General features: G+C 42.1%; 1 protein-coding gene and 1 long non-coding RNA gene across 2 annotated transcripts; one reads left to right on the top strand and one right to left on the bottom strand.

Moving 5' to 3' along the window:
* Nucleotides 1-846: 846 nt before the first annotated feature.
* On the top strand, nt 847-14,906 carry LOC143102412 (tumor necrosis factor receptor superfamily member 11B-like). Its single transcript, XM_076265969.1, has 5 exons — nt 847-1,103; nt 4,505-4,874; nt 6,838-7,050; nt 12,174-12,398; nt 13,734-14,906. Exons 1-5 carry the CDS (start codon nt 1,056-1,058, stop codon nt 14,129-14,131), a joined length of 1,254 nt encoding a protein of 417 aa, XP_076122084.1. The 5' UTR covers nt 847-1,055; the 3' UTR covers nt 14,132-14,906.
* Nucleotides 14,907-18,888: 3,982 nt separating this feature from the next.
* LOC143103219 (uncharacterized) lies at nt 18,889-19,718 on the bottom strand. The gene is made up of 2 exons (XR_012982752.1): nt 19,576-19,718; nt 18,889-18,996 (listed from the first exon to the last, which is right to left on the bottom strand). It is a non-coding gene; the product is annotated as an uncharacterized LOC143103219 (long non-coding RNA).

Here is a 19,718-nt window from a genome sequence, read left to right as displayed (position 1 = left end):
TGTGACCTACAACTGGGTGTGGGGGAACTGAAGAGAAAAGCTTACAAAAACTTGAACTTGAAAATCTGTGGGGGATTTAGAATCTGTGTGCTATTTTTCAAATAAAATGATGTGCTCTACATGGATGATAACAACTGGAACTAATATAAGTGAAACTAAGACATTGTACCTGTCAGAGGTTCTAGTGTGGAGTAACGGTGCTGAATAATCATTGCATACAGTACATTAAAAACACTCTATATAAAACCTAGGTCAGAATTTAGAGGAATATCAAAGTAAATGAAAGATGAAAAAAATAAAACTGAAAACATGTTTTTTTGTTTCAACTAAACTCATAAACTCAAAACCTGAAGTAATTTTTCAGGACAACTTTAGGCAACCTTTTGCCTATAGAGATAATTGCTAGTTAACAGGTTTCAGGGAGTGTAGCATTGTTGAAGTTTGATGAATTTAATTTAAGAGTTCCTGAGACTAGAGACTGTAGACAGTAAAATAATGTCACCTCATCCCTAGCAGGTGTGACAAATATAATATAACTTCATGGTGAAAACAGCAAACTTCCATAGTACACTTTCCTGGCAAATTGATAGTTTGGATAGTCTTCTGGAATTTTTGCTCACAATTGTGACTTCTGTGAAAGTTACATATTAAAATGTGGGATATATGAGATGTTCAGAATGAGAATCTTGCCAATGACTGATTATATGAATACAAATGAGATGTTTTTATTTATTTTCCATTACAGTAATATGCGTGTTGACTTAGTGGAACAGAATATTATGAGTAATTACTTAATGAGTATGCCAGTAATTACATCATGAACTTCAATAAAGACTGACCTATAGCTTTCAATAACGTCATATTTCCATATTTATTCATTTTTATTGCATTCATCTCTGCGTAAGAATGACTGCACAGATTCACACGTTTTTTTTTATTTTTTAGGATGTCCTCTGAGCCAGTTGGTGAAGTGGGTGGGCACAGACCTCTTCCCTTATCCCAAAGTATAAGTATGGAAACGGTCTGTTTCAAACGGACTTTTCTTGGGAGGAGAGATGACTGTCCGAAATATGAGACCACAGACAACGATGAAAATATACATGGTGAGTGCTGTCCGCGTATTTGTTTCGTCTTTGCGCAATTGACTGGGGCTCGCAAAAACACTTTACCTATTCCGTGAAAGCCACCATCGGTTCAGCGCTGAGTACCTACCGGTTCCCGCTATGCATTATGTTGGAAAAAGAAGAGGGCTACGCTATTGCTGTTACCTTTGGGAATACAGCTGTAGCCTGCTGAAGGTGGTCGTTTTGAAAACAATATGAGTTATGTCATTGAAAGGTAATTAAAGCGCTTGACAAGTCATTATATTCGCTCAACTTCAAACTGTCATTTCAAATAGCCACAGTTAGTCATCTCAGACAGAACATGCGAGTAAGAGTCGGAGTCGTAGTGGCTTGAATTAAATGTGGAAGCTATTGCCGCGTTCATTCCCGACGTCAGGAAGCCTACAAATAACAGGCTGAAAGTCAGTCAAACATGCTGCAAACAGGTCAATGATAGTCTTTTTTTCTGTTCTATTCAAGGGACAACAACGAGTAACAGCTGTGCTTAGCCTACTTTGAATAGACAAATACATAGACAAATAGAATAGATAAACAATAGCCTACACGAGAAATGATGAAGTAGGGATTCGTCTCATGTCAGGTTTTATTTATGGAAGTTAGGCTACTCTACAAAAAGTTCAACCTGCATTCTTCCTCAGAATAGGCTAATAACCTACCTACTGAAAAGACCAGTTGTTTCCCATCCTATGTTTTGCATGTTGGTCAAGTTGGCCGCTACTCATTTGCATAGCCTACATCTATGTTTTGATGTGTATCTAAGTACATGATCAAGAATGATTTTAATGGACTTTACATATGATTTCATTTTCAAAAACATTTGAATAGGCATGCTCAATATTTTTGCGCCTACAGATTAGGTTTATGATTACTGAGTCAGCGGGGTCACCCTTAAAGCCGTTGCCATTTATCACTAAGAAAAAATCTCAAGTCTTTGATCTTTCCGACTGAGCAGGTGGGGGCTGTTGCACTTCCCTAATTCGCCGAGGTGTTGTGAATCGGCTTGACTAGATAAGCACTGTTTTCCATCTAACGGTGTGTTCGACATAAGCTACAGTTAGGGTACACTGAAGCCTTAACGTTTGTTTAGTAGCAAGTAAGCCGATGGGAAGTAGTAGAACTTCCTCATTTCAGTCGGTTTGGGTCTACCTGCCAAAATCAGTGTTGTGTTTTGTTTTGCATTGACAGTCATAACTGCCAATAACAGCTACCCCACATTAGACTCGTCCTCTGGACAAAATTACATTTCAGTCCACTATGTTGCAGTGTACATTTAAAAAAATCCTTCCATTTACTACAAAGCATCAGTTGATGGTATAAACCTATATAAGGCATTAGGCTAATTAGGTTTCCCCCCGTTTTATCATCATAATATAAAATCAGTTTGAACCATTTACATTTTATGATCATAATGCCTCCTTTCACATTGCAGCAGGTCAGGTAAACAGAGAGATTGTAGGTGGGCTCATGAACTCCTGTGATCCTGTCTCTGGACGCATGGCTTGTGTACATAATCTGCTCTCTCTCTCATCTACATGCTGTTTGAAGTCATGATGGCTTTATGATGATGATGATGGAGACAGACCTGCAGTTGTCTAATGCCAGGCCTCCCAGGCGATGTCTGCTGGGCCTCCAGGCAAGGGGAACATCACAGAAATCCCAGAGAACTAAGTTTAGCAGTGGTCTCAGCCGAGTGATGCAGCCTGTATTGAACAGAGATGGCAGCTTTAATGCTGATGTGTGTTGGAATGTTGATGTGTGCAGAGTCTGTCAGCATCTAATAACGGGCTTAGTTTAATGCAAAAGGGTGGAAGGCGGGTGTTCTACTTTTTCCTGTGTGACTCTGTAGTGTCAGTCATAGCTGCCTCCAACTGTCTCTATAGGGAAGATGGCCTGTACTTAGTCTAGAGGTCTAAGATGATGTCTTTGTTAAGGAGTGCTTGAAGCGCTGATGTCTGTGTTAGGCTGTTGTAGTCTGAGTAATGCCCCACGTGTGCACTCTCCCGTGTCCTCCGTCCTGTCAAAGCAAAGAGTCTTCATTTGTCTTCCTGTTAGTCTGTGCGCACGCAGTGCACAGATTTCAGAAATCTCAGATATCTCACTCGCTGTTCCTGAATCAGACCTGTACCCAGGAATCAGAATCTGTATGCTATACATGACATGAAATAGATTCCCGACACCCGTTAACCATCCATGTCAGTGGCCTCAGTTACATTGAAACAATTGACCCTAGGATTTTTCAGGACATATGTCCCGGTTTATTTAACTCTAAATAAAACTATGGCTTATGATCCAGAATAATGTATAGATTTAATAGTCTTGTTGGCCGCCTTCTTAATTCGCATATGAATGGTCCCATGGAATCTTGGTGGTCATGTAGCTCCGGCTCTGTTTCTGTTTTTAATGTAAGAAATCTTGTAACATGCCTTTGAGTTTAAAACAACATACAGCCATACGTCTGACATAGATGAATGCAACATACCTTGAAATCAAGCGTTTGAATTTTTAGCTGGCAACAGGCCACAAGAGTCATCCTTTGTGAGTTTCCTTCAGATCATTTGAATGGTGCAATTATGGTCGTCAGAGGCCCTATACAGCCATATAATTATGGTCTAGAGCGCTGAACAGTATGTCATCAAATGGCAGCGTCCCACTGAACAGTGAAAAGGCTAAAAGTTCAATGGCTTTTCCACCCTCTTTATTCCTCTTCCTATGGCATTCCCCCACAGTGAAACACATCGAAGGACTTAATGATTTCCTTAGAAATGCCCTGCCACCTGCCATGGAGAACATGACTGATGTTTGGTCTGGGCACCCGTTCAGACTTTTCAGCCACTGTCACATCCTACATCCGCATGTGTGAAGTATGCACATCTGAGGAGGTGCCAAGAGAAGTCAGTCCAGGGCAACTGGGAGATCCGGAAAACACGCCGTTCCGTTTGCCGTTATTGTTGTTGTTTTGTTGTGGCAGCCGGGTTTCGGGGAAGTCCGCCGCGCTGCTGGCCAAGGGACCCAGAAACTTGCATAGTCTTCATCGCGACCAGACGCCAAATTCTCTCTCTGGCTTCATCAAACGTCACCTGTGTGTCGGGAACAAATCTCCACCCAGTCCTCGTGCTCATTAAGTCAAACATACACTGATTTAATGGATGTACCGCTGGCTAACATTTCAATTCTGCAGCAAATATTGACACCGTATGCGATGTTTATTCTGTAATAAGTGCCTTGGGCAGGGTACAGGGCACTGATGTTGTTACCCCATATGTTACCGCTGTGGTGTTGTGTGTCTCCTGGAGCGGAACCTGGGTCATTTCTGGCCTTTACTCCCTGATGTATAACAACTCACTCTGATGTCATCTCTCTCTCTCTCTCTCTCTCCTCAGTTTCTCACCGCCTCCATTGCCTGGGCCCTGCATGACGTGCAGCCACATAAGTACTCGCATCGAGATCCGGTCACCTTCGAGCTGCACCTGTGCGACCAGTGCCCGCCCGGCACGGCGGTCAGCCGCCACTGCGATGGCCAGCGGCGCACCGAGTGCAGCCCGTGCCCGGAGCGGCACTTTGCGGAGCAGTGGCACTGGGGCGAGAGCTGCCAGTACTGCACGGCCGTCTGCAAGGAGAAGCAGCTGGTGCGGCAGGAGTGCAATGCCACCCACGACCAGGTGTGCGAGTGCGTGCCAGGCTACCACCTGGTGGTGGAGTTCTGCGTTCGCCACACGCCGTGCCTGCCTGGAAGTGGTGTCACGGCCCTAGGTGAGTGTGCTCGACTGTCCTCCTCACTTCGTCTGTCGCCTTCAACAGGTGCACGTCCCTGGCTTATTTCTTGCAGGGCCCCACTGTCCACGTGACTCTTCTTTCCCAGGCAACTTCCCCTGTCTGTCAAAGCTGAAGCTAAAAAATCACAGAGAGTGCAGCTGCTGTTAATGGAGGATTGTGAAAGCATACATTCTGTCATCTTCCCCAAACTCCAGTTTCATGCCTTGTATAAACTACACCCGTAAGATAACAGTGGGAATAGCTAATAACAATGTGTAAATACCAAACGAGTGTTATCCCTGGCGTGCGTTGAGGGGTCCAGTGTGTTGGATGTGTTTGCTTGGCTGGGGCTGAACAGGCCATACGTTGTGTGAGTGACAGGGCTGCAAGGCGTGGGGAGAGCCTTCGAGGAAAGCGCAGGGGTAATAACTTCTCTGGCAGCGTCCGGCGGCAGTGAGTGACAGCGTCATTCATCACGGCGGAGTTAGCCGGGTTCGGCTGGCTGTGATCGGCCGCGGTCCTCCTGCTCGTCCAGGCCTGGGGGTGTACTCAGGGGAGCGGCGGGATCCATCTGCGATGGCGTTTTAATTTGCACGTTTGTTTTTTGAGATTCTTTCCTCCCCACTTTTAATCAGGCCGCGCTTCATCCCCTGGCCTTCTGCAGTGTGCTATGGACAGCGTCCAAGGGGGTATTTCCCTGGCCAAACCCTTCCCATCAACAGTCTGCTACGTCTCCATAACAGATGAGGAATAGTGGTTCTTTGTGGCACGTTGACATCTCCCTCAAACTCTTACTTTTCCACAGTTTATACAAGAATTACAGTTTTAGTTTTCTTACATAATGTGTAGTAACATGCACTGCTAGGTTTGTGCAATATGAATGAAAAAAGTTGCCTAATATAGACTGAAAAATGTAGACGAGAGACATTTATATATCTGAAGTATAGAATTTAAATGTTATATTGTTTGAATTTGAAATGTTAATTCATAGCCTGCAGTCACCAGAAGATGGCAATATAGTTCCTGATCAAGAGGAATTGTACTGTACTTTACAGTGTGAATAAAAAATATAGCTATATAGATGGATTGATAGATAGACAGAGACAAAGAGAGACACTGCCACTAAGTGTTAGATTAAGGGCATTCATCACAAACGAAAAGTTCTTAGCTTCTTAACTGTGAAATGAACTCTTTAAGAAATATCAGTTCTTCACAAGGGGAAAACCCCGTCAGTTTTCTTCATTGGCTATTTTTATGTTCTGAGTGTGTAATTATAAATGTTCTATTTATAGCCTATGAAATGGGAGTGTTTCTGTGTAGCAAATCATGTGACCCGGAATGAAGGGAAGCAGGAGTTTCAGTATCAGAAACTGACCTTTCTGTGTTTGCTGTCAGGAGGTTTCTGTTCCTGATTGTCTGACCTTCATCAATGAAAACCTCAATCCACATGTATGATTGCTGATAATGACCCCTATTAACTGCACGTCCACGCCTCTCCCACAGTTATCAGAACTAAATGAGAATCAGCCGGTGGTCTTTATACTATTTATTTTCTGGTCAGTGCCGAAAGTTCAGGAAAATCTTTTTCACAGGCAGATCATTTGTCTGCCCATCATGAAACCATTTCCAATTCAGACCAGCTGCAAGTGATTTGGAGACCCTATATTATTTAGAGGATGCAGACAGTTAGACAGACATCCATTACAATTCATGTGTATGTCAGCTACTTAAACTTTACTTTTGACCTATACTGAGTGGGACCACATTTCTACATGAAGACAACATGTCATGTAGGTTTTAATGCTCCTGAGATACACAACTGGAAACATTCTGGTGAAGTGAACAGTCCAGTTGCACATATTTGAATAATGTATGTAAATATCAGCTTTTTACCTATCTGAATCATTACATTTCAAGTGAAGCTCAGCCTGACTTTGTGTGTCTGTATTTGTGTGTACAGGGATGCCAGAGAGTGACACGGTGTGCGAGGCGTGTCCAGATGGCTATTATTCTAGCGTATCGTCGGCCACAGAGCCCTGCGTCCCCCACCGCAACTGTAGCCAGCTCGGCTACAAGACCCTCCGACACGGAACCAGCACGCAGGACGTGGTGTGTGATAACGAAGCTTTAGTCCCCACCGAGTGCAACACCCTGGACATGCAGTGCCACACAGGTATGCCCTGCACCCAGACAATACCATGACAACCATGACGGCACCAATATTCAAAGGTCAGAGTAGGCCAAGGTAGCTAGGGTGGCACTCACGGCATGACTTTTCAATGGCAACATGAAGTTTTACGACTGGCTGCTGAAAGTATGGGTTTGCACCTTTTCAAATTTTTGATCAGTGTGTAACATTTGTCATATACCCACTCTTACATGAGAGCCATACAGTGGTAACATATAACATTCAGGCAGCAACAAAAATGTTTTTCTGATCGACTTCATGTCGGCCTTGGGTAGAATAAAGCAAAACTTGTCCTAGCAGGTGCTCCGTTTTGTATTAATAGGCCAGGTCGCCACCTTCAACATAAGACTAAGTATAGTAAGTATACTCTTTTGATTCTGTGAGGGAAATTTGGTCTCTGCATTTATCCCAATCCGAGAATTAGTGAAACACACACAGTGAGGTGAAGCACACACTAATCCCGGCACAGTGAGCTGCCTGCATCAACAGCGGCGCTCGGGGAGCAGTGAGGGGTTAGGTGCCTTGCTCAAGGGCACTTCAGCCGTGCCTACTGGTCGGGGTTCGAACCGGCAACCCTCCGGTTACAGGTCGAAGCACTAACCAGTAGGCCACGGCTGCCCGTAAATATTTAACATTTAGGAAATAATTTGGGGCCTCTGTGCTGTAATGAATTATGACTGGATTATGTCAGATGAAATTCTACTGTACATCAACCATAGCTATTGATTGAGATTATTAGTGAAACACACTGTCTGTCCAATAAAAACACTGTGAGGCTGTGGAAATGTATTGGTTACATATTAGGCAACATTATGGAATTTGGGGGAAAAGAATGTGTGGGCTTTTTCCTGGCAAATTTAGTTCAGTAAAGCGTACAGTTTATTGCTCTGGCATGGCATCATTTGTTTTTCTTAATGAAAAGGATTCACGAGGAGCTGTATTGGGCTAAATCCAGAGATTTCAGACGCTACTCTTATATTCATGAGTTTAATATTGGTTTTATTCTGCAGCTCTGATCAAACAATTTTTTGTTTGACCTTGTAGATTGAGATTTCTCATGAGATTTTATTTTACCAGTTTATTTTACAGTTGACATCCTGGAAAAAAATGTGATATTTGATCTCAACAGTCAAACAAATGTACTCCTCCAGGCTCCACTCTGCAAATCATGGATGCACACTGTTAAGGCAATGACATTAATAAGTGGGCTTTACTGACCAAAAGAGAAATATGAAAGAATCCAGAACATCTACCGCCTGAAGGCCAACCGTTCACCCAGGAAGTGGAGATAGTCTTAAACATTCCAACCTCATACAGCGTTGAAGTATATTATAGTATAAAACATCATCACATAAATAACCTGCCAGCACACTAAACAGCATCTAAAAACCCAACAAAGTCAAGATCAGAGAAAGAAATTTTGTTGTGTTGATTGTTTTAAAACTACAATGGCTGAAGACAGGATTTTAGATTTGTGTCAGATAACCAAACAAAAAAGGTATTGATACCAAGCAAAGTTTTTTTTAAAACATGCATAAATCCAAATGGTAAGAGGAGTAACCGCTGGAGCAGTTGTGGCTGCTCCAGGGCCCATTCTCAGTAGAGGCTCTTACTAAGCTTCCCTGAACCACAGCGGATGTCTGTCTGTCCATGACTGACTGACCAGAACTGATTCAGTGACTCATTGATTGACCAAATACCGGTACTTGATACGATCTTGAGACTTGAACGATCAACTTATTGTGACTGTAACATGAACTGGTGTTCCTTTAAATCTAGCTAGACGGTAAAAAAGACAGAAAAAGGACCGAAACTCAAGTGCATTTGGCTGAAATACAAAGAGCGAGAAAAGTACGAGAAAAGTGAATTGCATTCTGAGCTCTTCTTTCGTCTTCCTTCAAAACAACGATTATGATCTAAAGCTAAATCGAAAGCATCGCTAACAACAAGGCTAGCTTCAATTAAAGCTTAGCTACCCCTTTCCATGAAAAGCACACCTGAGAGGCTTAGGAGGACAACCACCAGCAACTGGAGAAGCACATGCAGAAATTACGAAGTCTTCAGTCAATGCACTTAAAGTGCCTCGTGCTTTGAGGGGAACTGAAACGATTTACAACCAGAAATTCTCACAACTCTTCTGTTACTATATAGCTAGCAGCAGAGATGTAAAAGTCCAGCTTCAAAAAGTAAAAGTCCACATGAACACATGTGATTTCAGTAATTAGCTGATCTACCTGGCTGAATTGTGCTAATTAGATTTTAAGTGAATGGTTGGAACAAAAATGTGGCGGGACTTTTACTTTCTTAAGCCGGATTTTTACAACTCTGGCTAGCAGCATCAACACAACAGTACACTATACCTAATATTATTTACTGGTACCTATCAAGCAGAAACAGAGAATCTCCACTCGCTTTTCTCCATGGTTGGATGTTCCATGTTGGAAGACCTTTTCGCCTTTGGCTGATCATTAGTCATTTCCTTAGCATGGTTAGTGCTTATACTCGGCTTCTATGAATTTCTTGAATTTCCCCTTGGGGATCAATAAAGTATCTATCTATCTATCTATCTATGGTGATCTAAACAGATGGATGGGACACCAGTCTATTGTGGGTTAATCCCAAAGTCTGTACCCATTTTACAGCTCAGTGGACTGAGACCATGCAGATAACACACCATGTCCAGTCCAAAGGCATAACGTGCTTCACTGAGTTACCATGTTGGGACTCAAACCGGCAACTTTCATATTTCCAGCCTGACATCATACCACTGATGTGCTTCTTACCTAATCTGCTGATTTGGATAATTTGGCACTTGCCACAATTTTCTTTCTTTTGACTCTCTTCTCTTGGGCATTTTCTCCACCATGTCTCCTTCCTGGCAATGTGATTAGCCTATGTTGACTGTGGAGTTGTGGATCATGTTTGCTCTCTCCCTGTCCTGTGCATGGGCTCAAGGACTCCCTGTCGCTGTGTGGAACAGTACCGTTTGGCAGAGTCAGTGCCACTTTGTAGTTTCCCCAGTTACAGAGTCAGGGCTGTGTACAAACACTGCTTTTTTCCCCGCCTCATACAGATCTGATAGATAGCAGACCATGAGGAGGCATTTGCTGAATTTGATTAAAAAAAAGTTTATTGCATTAATAAGTAAAAAGCAAAGTGGAGCATTCGCGAAATAGATTTTGAACAGCGAAATTGTAACCGTAACTATAACTGTCACAAAATACTAGATTTTATGTTTTCATTGGCGACATTTGCTGGAGTGGCAGCAAAGTAGCAGCCCTACAATTTGATTGCTGTGGAGAAAGCATCCACGATAGCCTACATAATCCTGCATCCAGTCCACATTCGTAATGTGAAAGAGAAAGGGTCGGAATACAGAAATGGACAGCTGTTAGGACCCAGGAGGAAATGTTTAAAAGGTGACATCATATCCTAAGACAACCAGAGAGGAAACTGACTCACGTTGATGGCAACATAAGGAGTTCCTTCTGGATCTGGCCTCATACTTAAGTATTAAATGGTGCTAACATAGGCACTCAGCAAGGACACATTACTCATTTTTAAGCAATGAGTATTTGCTTACACACACACACACCCGCCTGCACCCGCCCGCACACACAAAAACACCGACATGCCCACACACACGCGCACACACATATCTTGCACCAGTATGAAATACCTTGCAATATTTGGAAAGGATGTGAAAGGTGTGGTACAGGGTACATCTGAATATAGTTTGACTGTACATGTCAGTAAGAGGCTGACTTATCCAGAACTGAAGAAATGATGAATGATTCTGAGAACAAAATATGGTTTTGCTGTAGGTTTCATTTGTGTTTCTGGGAAACGGCACACATTATATCTTGTCGCAGCTTTGTTTCATTTGAGGCATCAGTGATAGAAAGAATCAAACACAGTGCATAACTGAATCATGTGTTGGTAATTTGCAATCCAGAAGGCTTATCCAGAACATGTGAAAGTGAGTTAGCCTGGGTGTTTCTCCTTTGAAAGCTTGGTGGTCCAGAGTCATTTATCACTGTAACTCACGTTTGACTCACTTTTACAATCACCTCTTAATTAAGAGGGGGAGGATGTTTTCTTTAATTACTGATAAAACCATGACTACGGCCGTCATTTAGAAAGAATTTCCGCGCTTTGCTGTGATAAAGGAGGCTGTTTAAAAGAAAATTGAAGGAGAACTTCAGTGTCTACCCTTAAAGTGATGAAGTGAAAGCCTTTTTGCCAACTGTTGAGCTCCTTTTAAAGGTTCTGTAAAAGTCATTTGCTACTGGCTTGTATAAAGGGTTCTTTTACACAATAAAATTTACAGCGACAATGTTGGACCTCTTTAAGGGGTGTAGGGTGTATTTTTTGGTTTCCCACCAAAAAAATTTGCTTTTGATTCATGCCTGTCTGGTCATATTGTTTTTGGGACCTTCGGTCTTATCTAGATTTTTTGCCTGGAAACTTTCCTCAACCTATAAACTAAAGGAACAGCATACATTTTCTTTCAGTCTTCACATTACATAGACCTTTGAACGATAGAATACATGAAACACAGTTTCAAACACATGCAACCACACACATCAAACCTACAGAGACCAATTATGTACATCATACTGTATACCACAGTGTGTTAGAACCTTGTAAATCACTGGTGGGTGACACTTGTTTGGACTCTGCATTCCTAAACATAGTGTGGACTGTAAAGTGGCTTATTTACCTCATTATCAGAGATTATTATTGAATTGTAATATAGCAAGGTTTACTTGACAGCTTATTTTTCGTGGCCAAAAGTCACAGTATCATATCTAAGTAAGATATAATGGATTTCTTTTCTTTTTAAAGGGCACTGAGTCTAAAATGCACTACAAAGAAAAAAAAAATACTATAATTTTGCTCATCTTGCAGTCATTATTTGCAGTCTTAGAGAGCACTCTGGCGGTACAAGTTGAACCCGTCCAGTAGGGATTAGTACAAATCTTAGGTATCGCTGAGAGTCGAATCGGCCCAGTTTGATCTGAAAGAGTTGACAGGAAACATGATATACCTGCCCAGACATACTGTGTGTCGTCATTAATCCCCCTCTTTCCCTCTCTCCCGCTCAGACACCCTGCTCTGCGAGGAGGCGATCTTCCAGTTCCTGGCATCCCCGCGCCTGGCCTCCATCCCGCTGGAGCGCCTGCTGGAGAGCCTGCCGGGCCGGCGCGTGGACTGGAAGAGTGTGGAGCGGCTGAAGAAGGCCTGCAGCCCACAGCAGCAGCTCCTGCAGCTCCTGCGCCTGTGGAGGGAGCAGAACAAGGACCAGGACAAGCTCTTCAGCATCATCCAAGGTCTGACTCCGACCCCCGACCCCGACTCTGACCACCAGTGCACTCATCCTCACATTCCTGCTCTGCAGTTGTGGGGTACATTACAGTGGCCTGCCTACTGCCTAGTTGTGGGTTGACTCACTTGTGCTGTTGAGTCTGCAAGTTAGTTTAACGGCAGGATGTTGGTTAAGGAAAGGCATGAAGGGACTTGTGAGCCAGTGTGCTTTGCCATCAGGTTACTCTCAGGTATTTTTTTGTGATGAAGCTGGTTTTGCCTTATACAGTATTTTAGTCAAACTCAGTCTCACTCTCATGAGAGAGCAATGAGGCACTTTTGTAGCGTTGGACTTTCACTTTCCTTCCATGTGAGTCGCCAACAAATTACTCATTACTCAGTAAACAGTCACATTCAACACTGAACAGAAATCCCTTGTAGGACTTTTTTTTTTGTTTTCTCAAGAACTGGTTTTAAAAGAGTTCAACAGAAGTGTTTTCTTGGGAAAAAAGCTCTCAGATCAGTCCCCTACACTCAAAGAAACTCCTGTAGAGGCCAACAGCTTCAAAAAATTTGCCTTTGCTGCACAGCAAACCAATGGCATTGTTACCATATTTTTGGTCTTTTTCACACAACTGTTTCAGATTAGTGGAGGCATAGTGGCTTCAGTAGGTGCTGATCTCCGTGTGCTGCTTCATGAATTGTTCTCCGAGGGTCTTCTCTAAGCACAGGGTTCAGTTTCCAAGAAGTCAGTATTTCCCTCTTTGTGGAGTCTCCCTCTCTCTTATAGTAACCCACAAAGCGATGCAGAGCAAGAAAATGTCAAGCTGACTGACCATAACCATATGACAGGGATTACTGTAAAGGGTATGGTTCTGTGGGCTCATACTAATAATAACATCACACACACACTTACACACAGTAGTCTTTTTGTTATGTCATTCACACGAGACATTCAGAAATACACAGTTCCATAAAGGATTACACAACCTGTGGTAAAATGCTACAAGTTTGTTCATTAAAGTGGTGTAGAGTATCCATCCATACTTAAATGCTTGAAATAGTTGAGTGTTTGGCCAACTTTATGTTTGTTGAGCACACAGGTATAATTGCTCTATTCCACATATTTTAAATCCTATAATTCACAATATGTACAATACAATGCAGGCAGACGCTTTATGGCATGTGCTGTATAGGAAGAGAGCACACATACAGTACATATCCTTATAGGTGCTGCGTAGGTACAGGTACAGATAACACTAAATGTAAAGATCTGCATCAGTACAAGATCTGAATTGTCCTTTGTGTAGTTGTCAAATTGTCCTTCTATAACCTGTATGTTTCCCTACTCTCTGTTCCAGGAGTGAATGTGTGTGAGAGGAAGGTGCTGCGCTGTGCTGGCCTGAAGAACCTGACGCTGGGCGACCTGCTGGCGGTGACGCAGAGCCTTCCGGGCGTGCGCGTGAGCGACGAGGATGTGCGCACGTTGGTGGTCTCCTGCCCCTCGCAGCAGCACATCCTGCAGCTGCTGCACCTGTGGAAGAGCCGCAACAGCGAGCGTGACGTGGGCAAGGCCCTGGCCCAGAGTCTACGCCGGCTCCGGGGCCGCGGTCACGCCGTCTCCAAGCGTCTCCTCAAGAGCCTCAAGCGCATCGCCCGCATCATCGGGGCCTCCACCATGTACCGACTTTACGAGAAGATGTTCTTCAACATGATTCAGGACAGCTCGTGCTTTAAATCCAAAGCCTATAACGACTAGCCAGACCAGTGTTCCACCAGCAGAATTATTTAAAGAAGTTGTATATAGTTAAATGACAAGGGAATGGAAGGGAGGGTTTGTATTTAGAGTGGGGCTGGGGCTTTGATGTGAGGACGGAAAAGACGGGGCTTGGTCCTCTTCTTTTTAACGATTGATCTTTTGGTTTGGACTGCTCAGCTCATACAAAAATAACTTAACAGAATTTTGTTAAATGCAAAACAGACATTAGTTGACATGAATGTACAGTAAAGTGGAGTGCAATTTTTTTGTTTATTTAAGTGTTTATTTTTTTAACCGGAAAGTTCTAGAGGCTTATGTGTGTGGATTTGTCTGGAGGCTGGACTGTGAATGCTGCATGTCACACATCATCTTGTGTGCTTTTCAACCTGTTTTTTATCTGTTTATTGTGTAACGGTACTTGAGTTTTTAATGTGAGGTGATTTAAATTAATTTGTATAATTTGTACTATTTTTCACAGAATTAGAGGTTTATGCCATATGATGTGTGTGGCAGTCTGAATGTATACAGTGTATGGTGACACCATTTGAAGACATGAAATCAATATTAATATCAATATCCTCTCTCAAAAATTATACTGTTTTGCTGATGGTCTCTGTCAAATGGCATTTGAGCAAGTTGTGACATGGTCTCCTTCCTCGGGAAATTGACTGGAAAGCAAATCTATCACATGGCATTTGAACTCATGTTTTGTTTTGTAAATCCCTGGTAATGTTAATATTTGTTCACTTAAATTAAATGTGTACTGACTATTTTAGACAGCTTCCTGAATGTCATTTCACTCATTAAGCATGAACTAGCTCAGTCACTGTAAGAAAAAGAAAGGTGGAGGATAAAAGATGGGTGTTCTCCAAGGGTGGGTGAGGTGTCTCATGTCCTCTTCAACTTCCCTATAAAAAGGGAACTCTCTCTCTGGTCAACAGTACAGTGTGGCCCCTGGTGAGTCATATCGCTAGTAAAACATGGTGGCGCATGTGACAGTAAAGGTATGGTCTACCTCGAATGACACAGCAGCCAGTGGTTCCAAGGAGCTGCCGAGTCATGCTCTGCTGAGCCTTCTCTGTAGACTGGTGTACCGTGACACCGGTGTCATTGGAATGTTGGGAAATGAAAGTTGTAAAGGATATCTGGCTTCGTTGAATTCAAAATAGAATTTTAGAACCATGAATCAAAGATCCTTGATTACCGCTTCAACCCCCTTTGCTTGAATTGTTGCAGGACAGAATCATTTGTTAGAATGTTCAAGAACTTACACCTTTAAGTGGTGAAATAAGCAGGTGGCCAGAAAACAAGTTGATTGACTGGAAGGTTCAACAACAGGACATTACAGCAACTGGACAGTATGGTTGCAGTTTATGTTCGAACAAACAAATTGAGCATTTATCAGTTCTAAGAAATCAGTTTACAGAAACAGCATGAGTGATTCATAAACAGAGGTGCACGGATCTTTATCTGAAAGTGAGACATGGATAGATAGACTAAGCGCTTTCAGATATAACCTCCGGAGTATATGAGGAGGTTTGTCAAACGGAGGTCCTACCCTTCGGATGATTCAGATATGATGCTAAACTGCGGACCTAATACTGACCTTACACGGACGTATGTGTGAACGACATACACGCACATTACAGAATCTCCGTGTGGTTGTCGAGTGAGGGGTGGGGGCTTGTAGAGTTCACAAGATGCTGAGACATGACGCAGATTATATGTGGCCGCTGCCTGTCACAGCTGCTTCTTGTTTACAAAATATAGCCTATCATTATGTAGGCTAAAGAAGAAGAAATCTATTGTGCAAAGGCTAATACTTGAAGTAGGCTAGTCACGTAAGTGGGCACTTGAAATTGACCTAGCCTACAGTATTTGTATGTGTGCTTCAAATAAACACATTTATCTGTTTTCAACGTTATGTACCAGAATTAGCTAGGCTATAGAACCCCAAATCTGGTTTGCGTTGGAGAGAGAGAGCATGCACAAACTTTATGGTAGGCTACCAGCCAATTCAGTAGGCTAACTCAAGACTTCAAGATCATACAACGTTTTTAAGCAACAAACAAAATACTAACATTAATAACAGTGAAGTTGTTCGTTTTTTCATGGTTTATTTTTTTCCAAAAGCATCCTCTCCCATGTAGCATTTACGTAAGGAGCTTGGAACAAAGTTGGGTTTTCTTCGTTTTCATTTTCTCTAGGCATATATGCTCAGCAAATATCAGCGAGCTCAGCAGGTCATGAAGGCTATCAAGGAACAGAAAACCGTGTTGGCTAACAATTTATTAAATACTCCTGTTATTGTCGTCAACGACGTCGCTATAGGCTACTGCCTTTTCAGCGCCTTCTGCTTATGATGATTCAGTCTTCTGAATTCGTTTCTCCTTGCCATGCAGTTGTAGCCTAACGTGTATGGAGTGGGATAGCTGTCAAAATATTCGTGTCCATAGATTTGATACACGTGCGTATTTGTCCGTAGTTGTGCATAAAATAATTATTTGTGAATTCTCGAATGAGTCCAGTCGTGCATAAAATATATTGTGTGTATGTTATCCATCAGAATACGGATGGGAAAAAATATGAATTCAAAATTACAAGTACGAAATCAAACTTTACATTTAGGCTTTCTTTGGTACGAGTACGACTTCGCACAAGTGACTCAACTGTCAAAATACGTCATCGCCGCATTCACAGGCATTACTTGTTGAGAAAAGAAACATAGATCGAGATCGATCAAGACTGCGCATGCGCTAAGACGAATCCGGCGGGGGCAGTGCCATTACTGCGGGTTAGGCACGTCGGCGCTAACGTTTGTGATAGCTGATAGCTACCTGTGGAGTTGAACAAATCGTCTTTTTCCCCCTTTGTTTATTGTCTTACGATGTCGGGAAGAACCTGTTGTGTGTTCGGCTGTTACAACAGCAGTGGGAAAATACAGATATGGAACAAAAATATATAAGTTCCCCCGCCGTTATTACATAGCCTGCCCCTGTGTAACACCATACATAAGCACTACACAGATTCCCAGGGCGAGCCGAAGACCAAGCTGTTTGTCAGAAGTGGATTGTGAACATCAACCGAAAGGATTTTGTTCCGAACAAACATATCGCGGTAAGTTTTGTTTAACAGTATCAATCTTAAATCTTGCCAGTTGCCACCATGACTAGCATGCTGTTGTCTAGTCTTGCATGGCGATACTTTAACGCTATCTATTGGTGTGTTAAGACATGGCACCAAATATTTGACGTAGAAGCAAAACTGTAAAGTAAGTGTGTGCTAGGAACTTCGGTATAGTCGCCAGAATAATTATCTCCATCAACTAAATGGCACTATTGAAAAATTATTCGCTTTAACTACTAACGTTAGGGCAGCCATGGTGGCCATCAAATCAACATGATTTGGCATTACAAACAGAAAACGTATGGAGTTCGGGGGCAGGCGACACTATGCTAGTTGCAAGATTGCTTTCCTTCTTTGGTAACGTTAGGCTAACCATGAAAACATCAGTCATTTGGAAAGATCTTATTGCGTTTTCCTCCGATTCAGTATTGTAATAAACAGTTTTTGGGTAGCACTCACATTTAAAACTCACTTGGATATTTGATGTAGATGTTGTGCAAAATGTTCATGATTGTTTTTGGGTTAAATTTGTTGCTGTGCTGAGTTATTGTCTACATGTAAGTCAATGTCCTTTTCTATTTGTATTTTATCAGGGGTCAATGTCATCTCCCAAACCTCAATGGCACCTCCCAAAAGAAGATGGCATCCAGTGTCCAGATATTGCAGACCACAACTACAGTTTTAAGTCAACAAAAGACTGTGACACAAACTGATCAGTGTAGGCCTATGATTTGGATGACAAAGACTCAAAATTTACACAGGCTTGGGCATGGACAGTTTTTGGCAATTTTTGTACACCATTATGGCTTTTCACTCACAACTAAGGACCATCAAGTTAGCTGTCCCTGAACAACTGTTGCTTGTTCTAATGAGGCTCCGTCCATACTTCCACACAGGGATTTGTTGATAAATCTATACTTACCTTTTGAATTACTACTGTTTAGTGTGTCTCTTTACCCATATTTCCACACAGGGATTTATTCATTAATCTATTCTTACCTTTTGAATAACTACTGTTTAGTGTCTTTTTTGTACATACTTCCACACAGGGATTTATTGATTAATCTATGCCTACCTTTTGAACCACTACTTTTTAGTGTACCTTTTTGGCCCTTATATCCACACAGAGAATTATATTTATATTTGAATCATTAGTTTAAATTTGAGCCATTACTGTTGATATCCTGTCTAAATATTTTCCACAGAGACTGACCTGGTCCAGTCTATTTGACCTCGGCCTAGTAGCATATTTGAACCTTTTTGTACATATGGCCGATACAAACTTTTCTTATCTGTCGTCCCTCGTTGGTGGAACGCACTACCTGTTCCTACTAGAGCAGGAACATCCCTCGACATCTTCAAAAATGTCTGAAAACCCAGGTCTTCAGAGATCATCTCCTCTCATAGCACTACTACAGACAATTGCACTCATTAATGCACTTATTGTGGTTTTTTTTTATTGTTAGAATTGCTCTTAAAAGCTTTAAATGTTGCAAGTCGCTTTGGCTAAAAAGCGTCAGCCAAATGTAATGTAATGTAATTGTAGTAATAATAATATAACAACAATTGGTATGTGTGATACATGTATTGTATAAATTAAATGAAGTGTCAAGTTCAAATAAACTAATTAATACATCAACAACTGTTCTTTATTCCATTGTGCACAAGTTCCAAGCACATGTGTCTTGTGAGGGCTGAAGACATCTTTTGGGAGGTGCTCTTCCAGATGACATTGACCCCTGATAAAATACAAATATAGAGAAAAGGACATTGACTTACATGTAGACTATAACTAAGCACAACAACAAATTTAACCCAAAAACAAACATCTACATTAAATATCCAAGTGAGTTTTAAATGTGAGTGCTACCCAAAAACGGTTTAGTACAATACTGAATCAGAGGAAAACGCACAAAGATCTTTCCAAATGACTGATGTTTTCATGGTTAGCCTAACGTTACCAAAGAAGGAAAGCAATCTTGCATAGTGTCGCCTGCCCCCGAACTCCATACGTTTTCTGTTTGTAATGCCAAATCATGTTGATTTGATGGCCACCATGGCTGCCCTAACGTTAGTAGTTAAAGCGAATCATTTTTCAATAGTGCCATTTAGTTGATGGAGATAATTATTCTGGCGACTATACCGAAGTTCCTAGCACACACTTACTTTACAGTTTTGCTTCTACGTCAAATATTTGGTGCCATGTCTTAACACACCAATAGATAGCGTTAAAGTATCGCCATGCAAGACTAGACAACAGCATGCTAGTCATGGTGGCAACTGGCAAGATTTAAGATTGAATAAGATTGAAAACTTACCGCGATATGTTTGTTCGGAACAAAATCCTTTCGGTTGATGTTCACAATCCACTTCTGACAAACAGCTTGGTCTTCGGCTCGCCCTGGGAATCTGTGTAGTGCTTATGTATGGTGTTACACAGGGGCAGGCTGTGTAATAACGG

This window comes from Alosa pseudoharengus, unplaced genomic scaffold (assembly GCF_046254945.1).
Source record: "Alosa pseudoharengus isolate Yale_2024_CS ecotype anadromous, Long Island Sound unplaced genomic scaffold, YU_APseudo_1.1 YU_APseudo_1.1_scf_4, whole genome shotgun sequence".
Taxonomy (NCBI): Eukaryota; Metazoa; Chordata; class Actinopteri; order Clupeiformes; family Clupeidae; genus Alosa; species Alosa pseudoharengus.
Note: the sequence above shows the minus strand (reverse complement) of the source record. Positions and strands in the feature narration are given on the sequence as shown.

Bases quoted from the DNA above. Each gene is read 5' to 3' on its own strand.
- LOC143102412 (XM_076265969.1), top strand. From the start codon at position 1,056: ATGACTGTCCGAAATATGAGACCACAGACAACGATGAAAATATACATG. The intron at 4,875-6,837 runs GTGAGTGTGCTC...TTGTGTGTACAG, and splicing joins AAGTGGTGTCACGGCCCTAG to GGATGCCAGAGAGTGACACG. The intron at 12,399-13,733 runs GTCTGACTCCGA...TCTCTGTTCCAG, and splicing joins GCTCTTCAGCATCATCCAAG to GAGTGAATGTGTGTGAGAGG.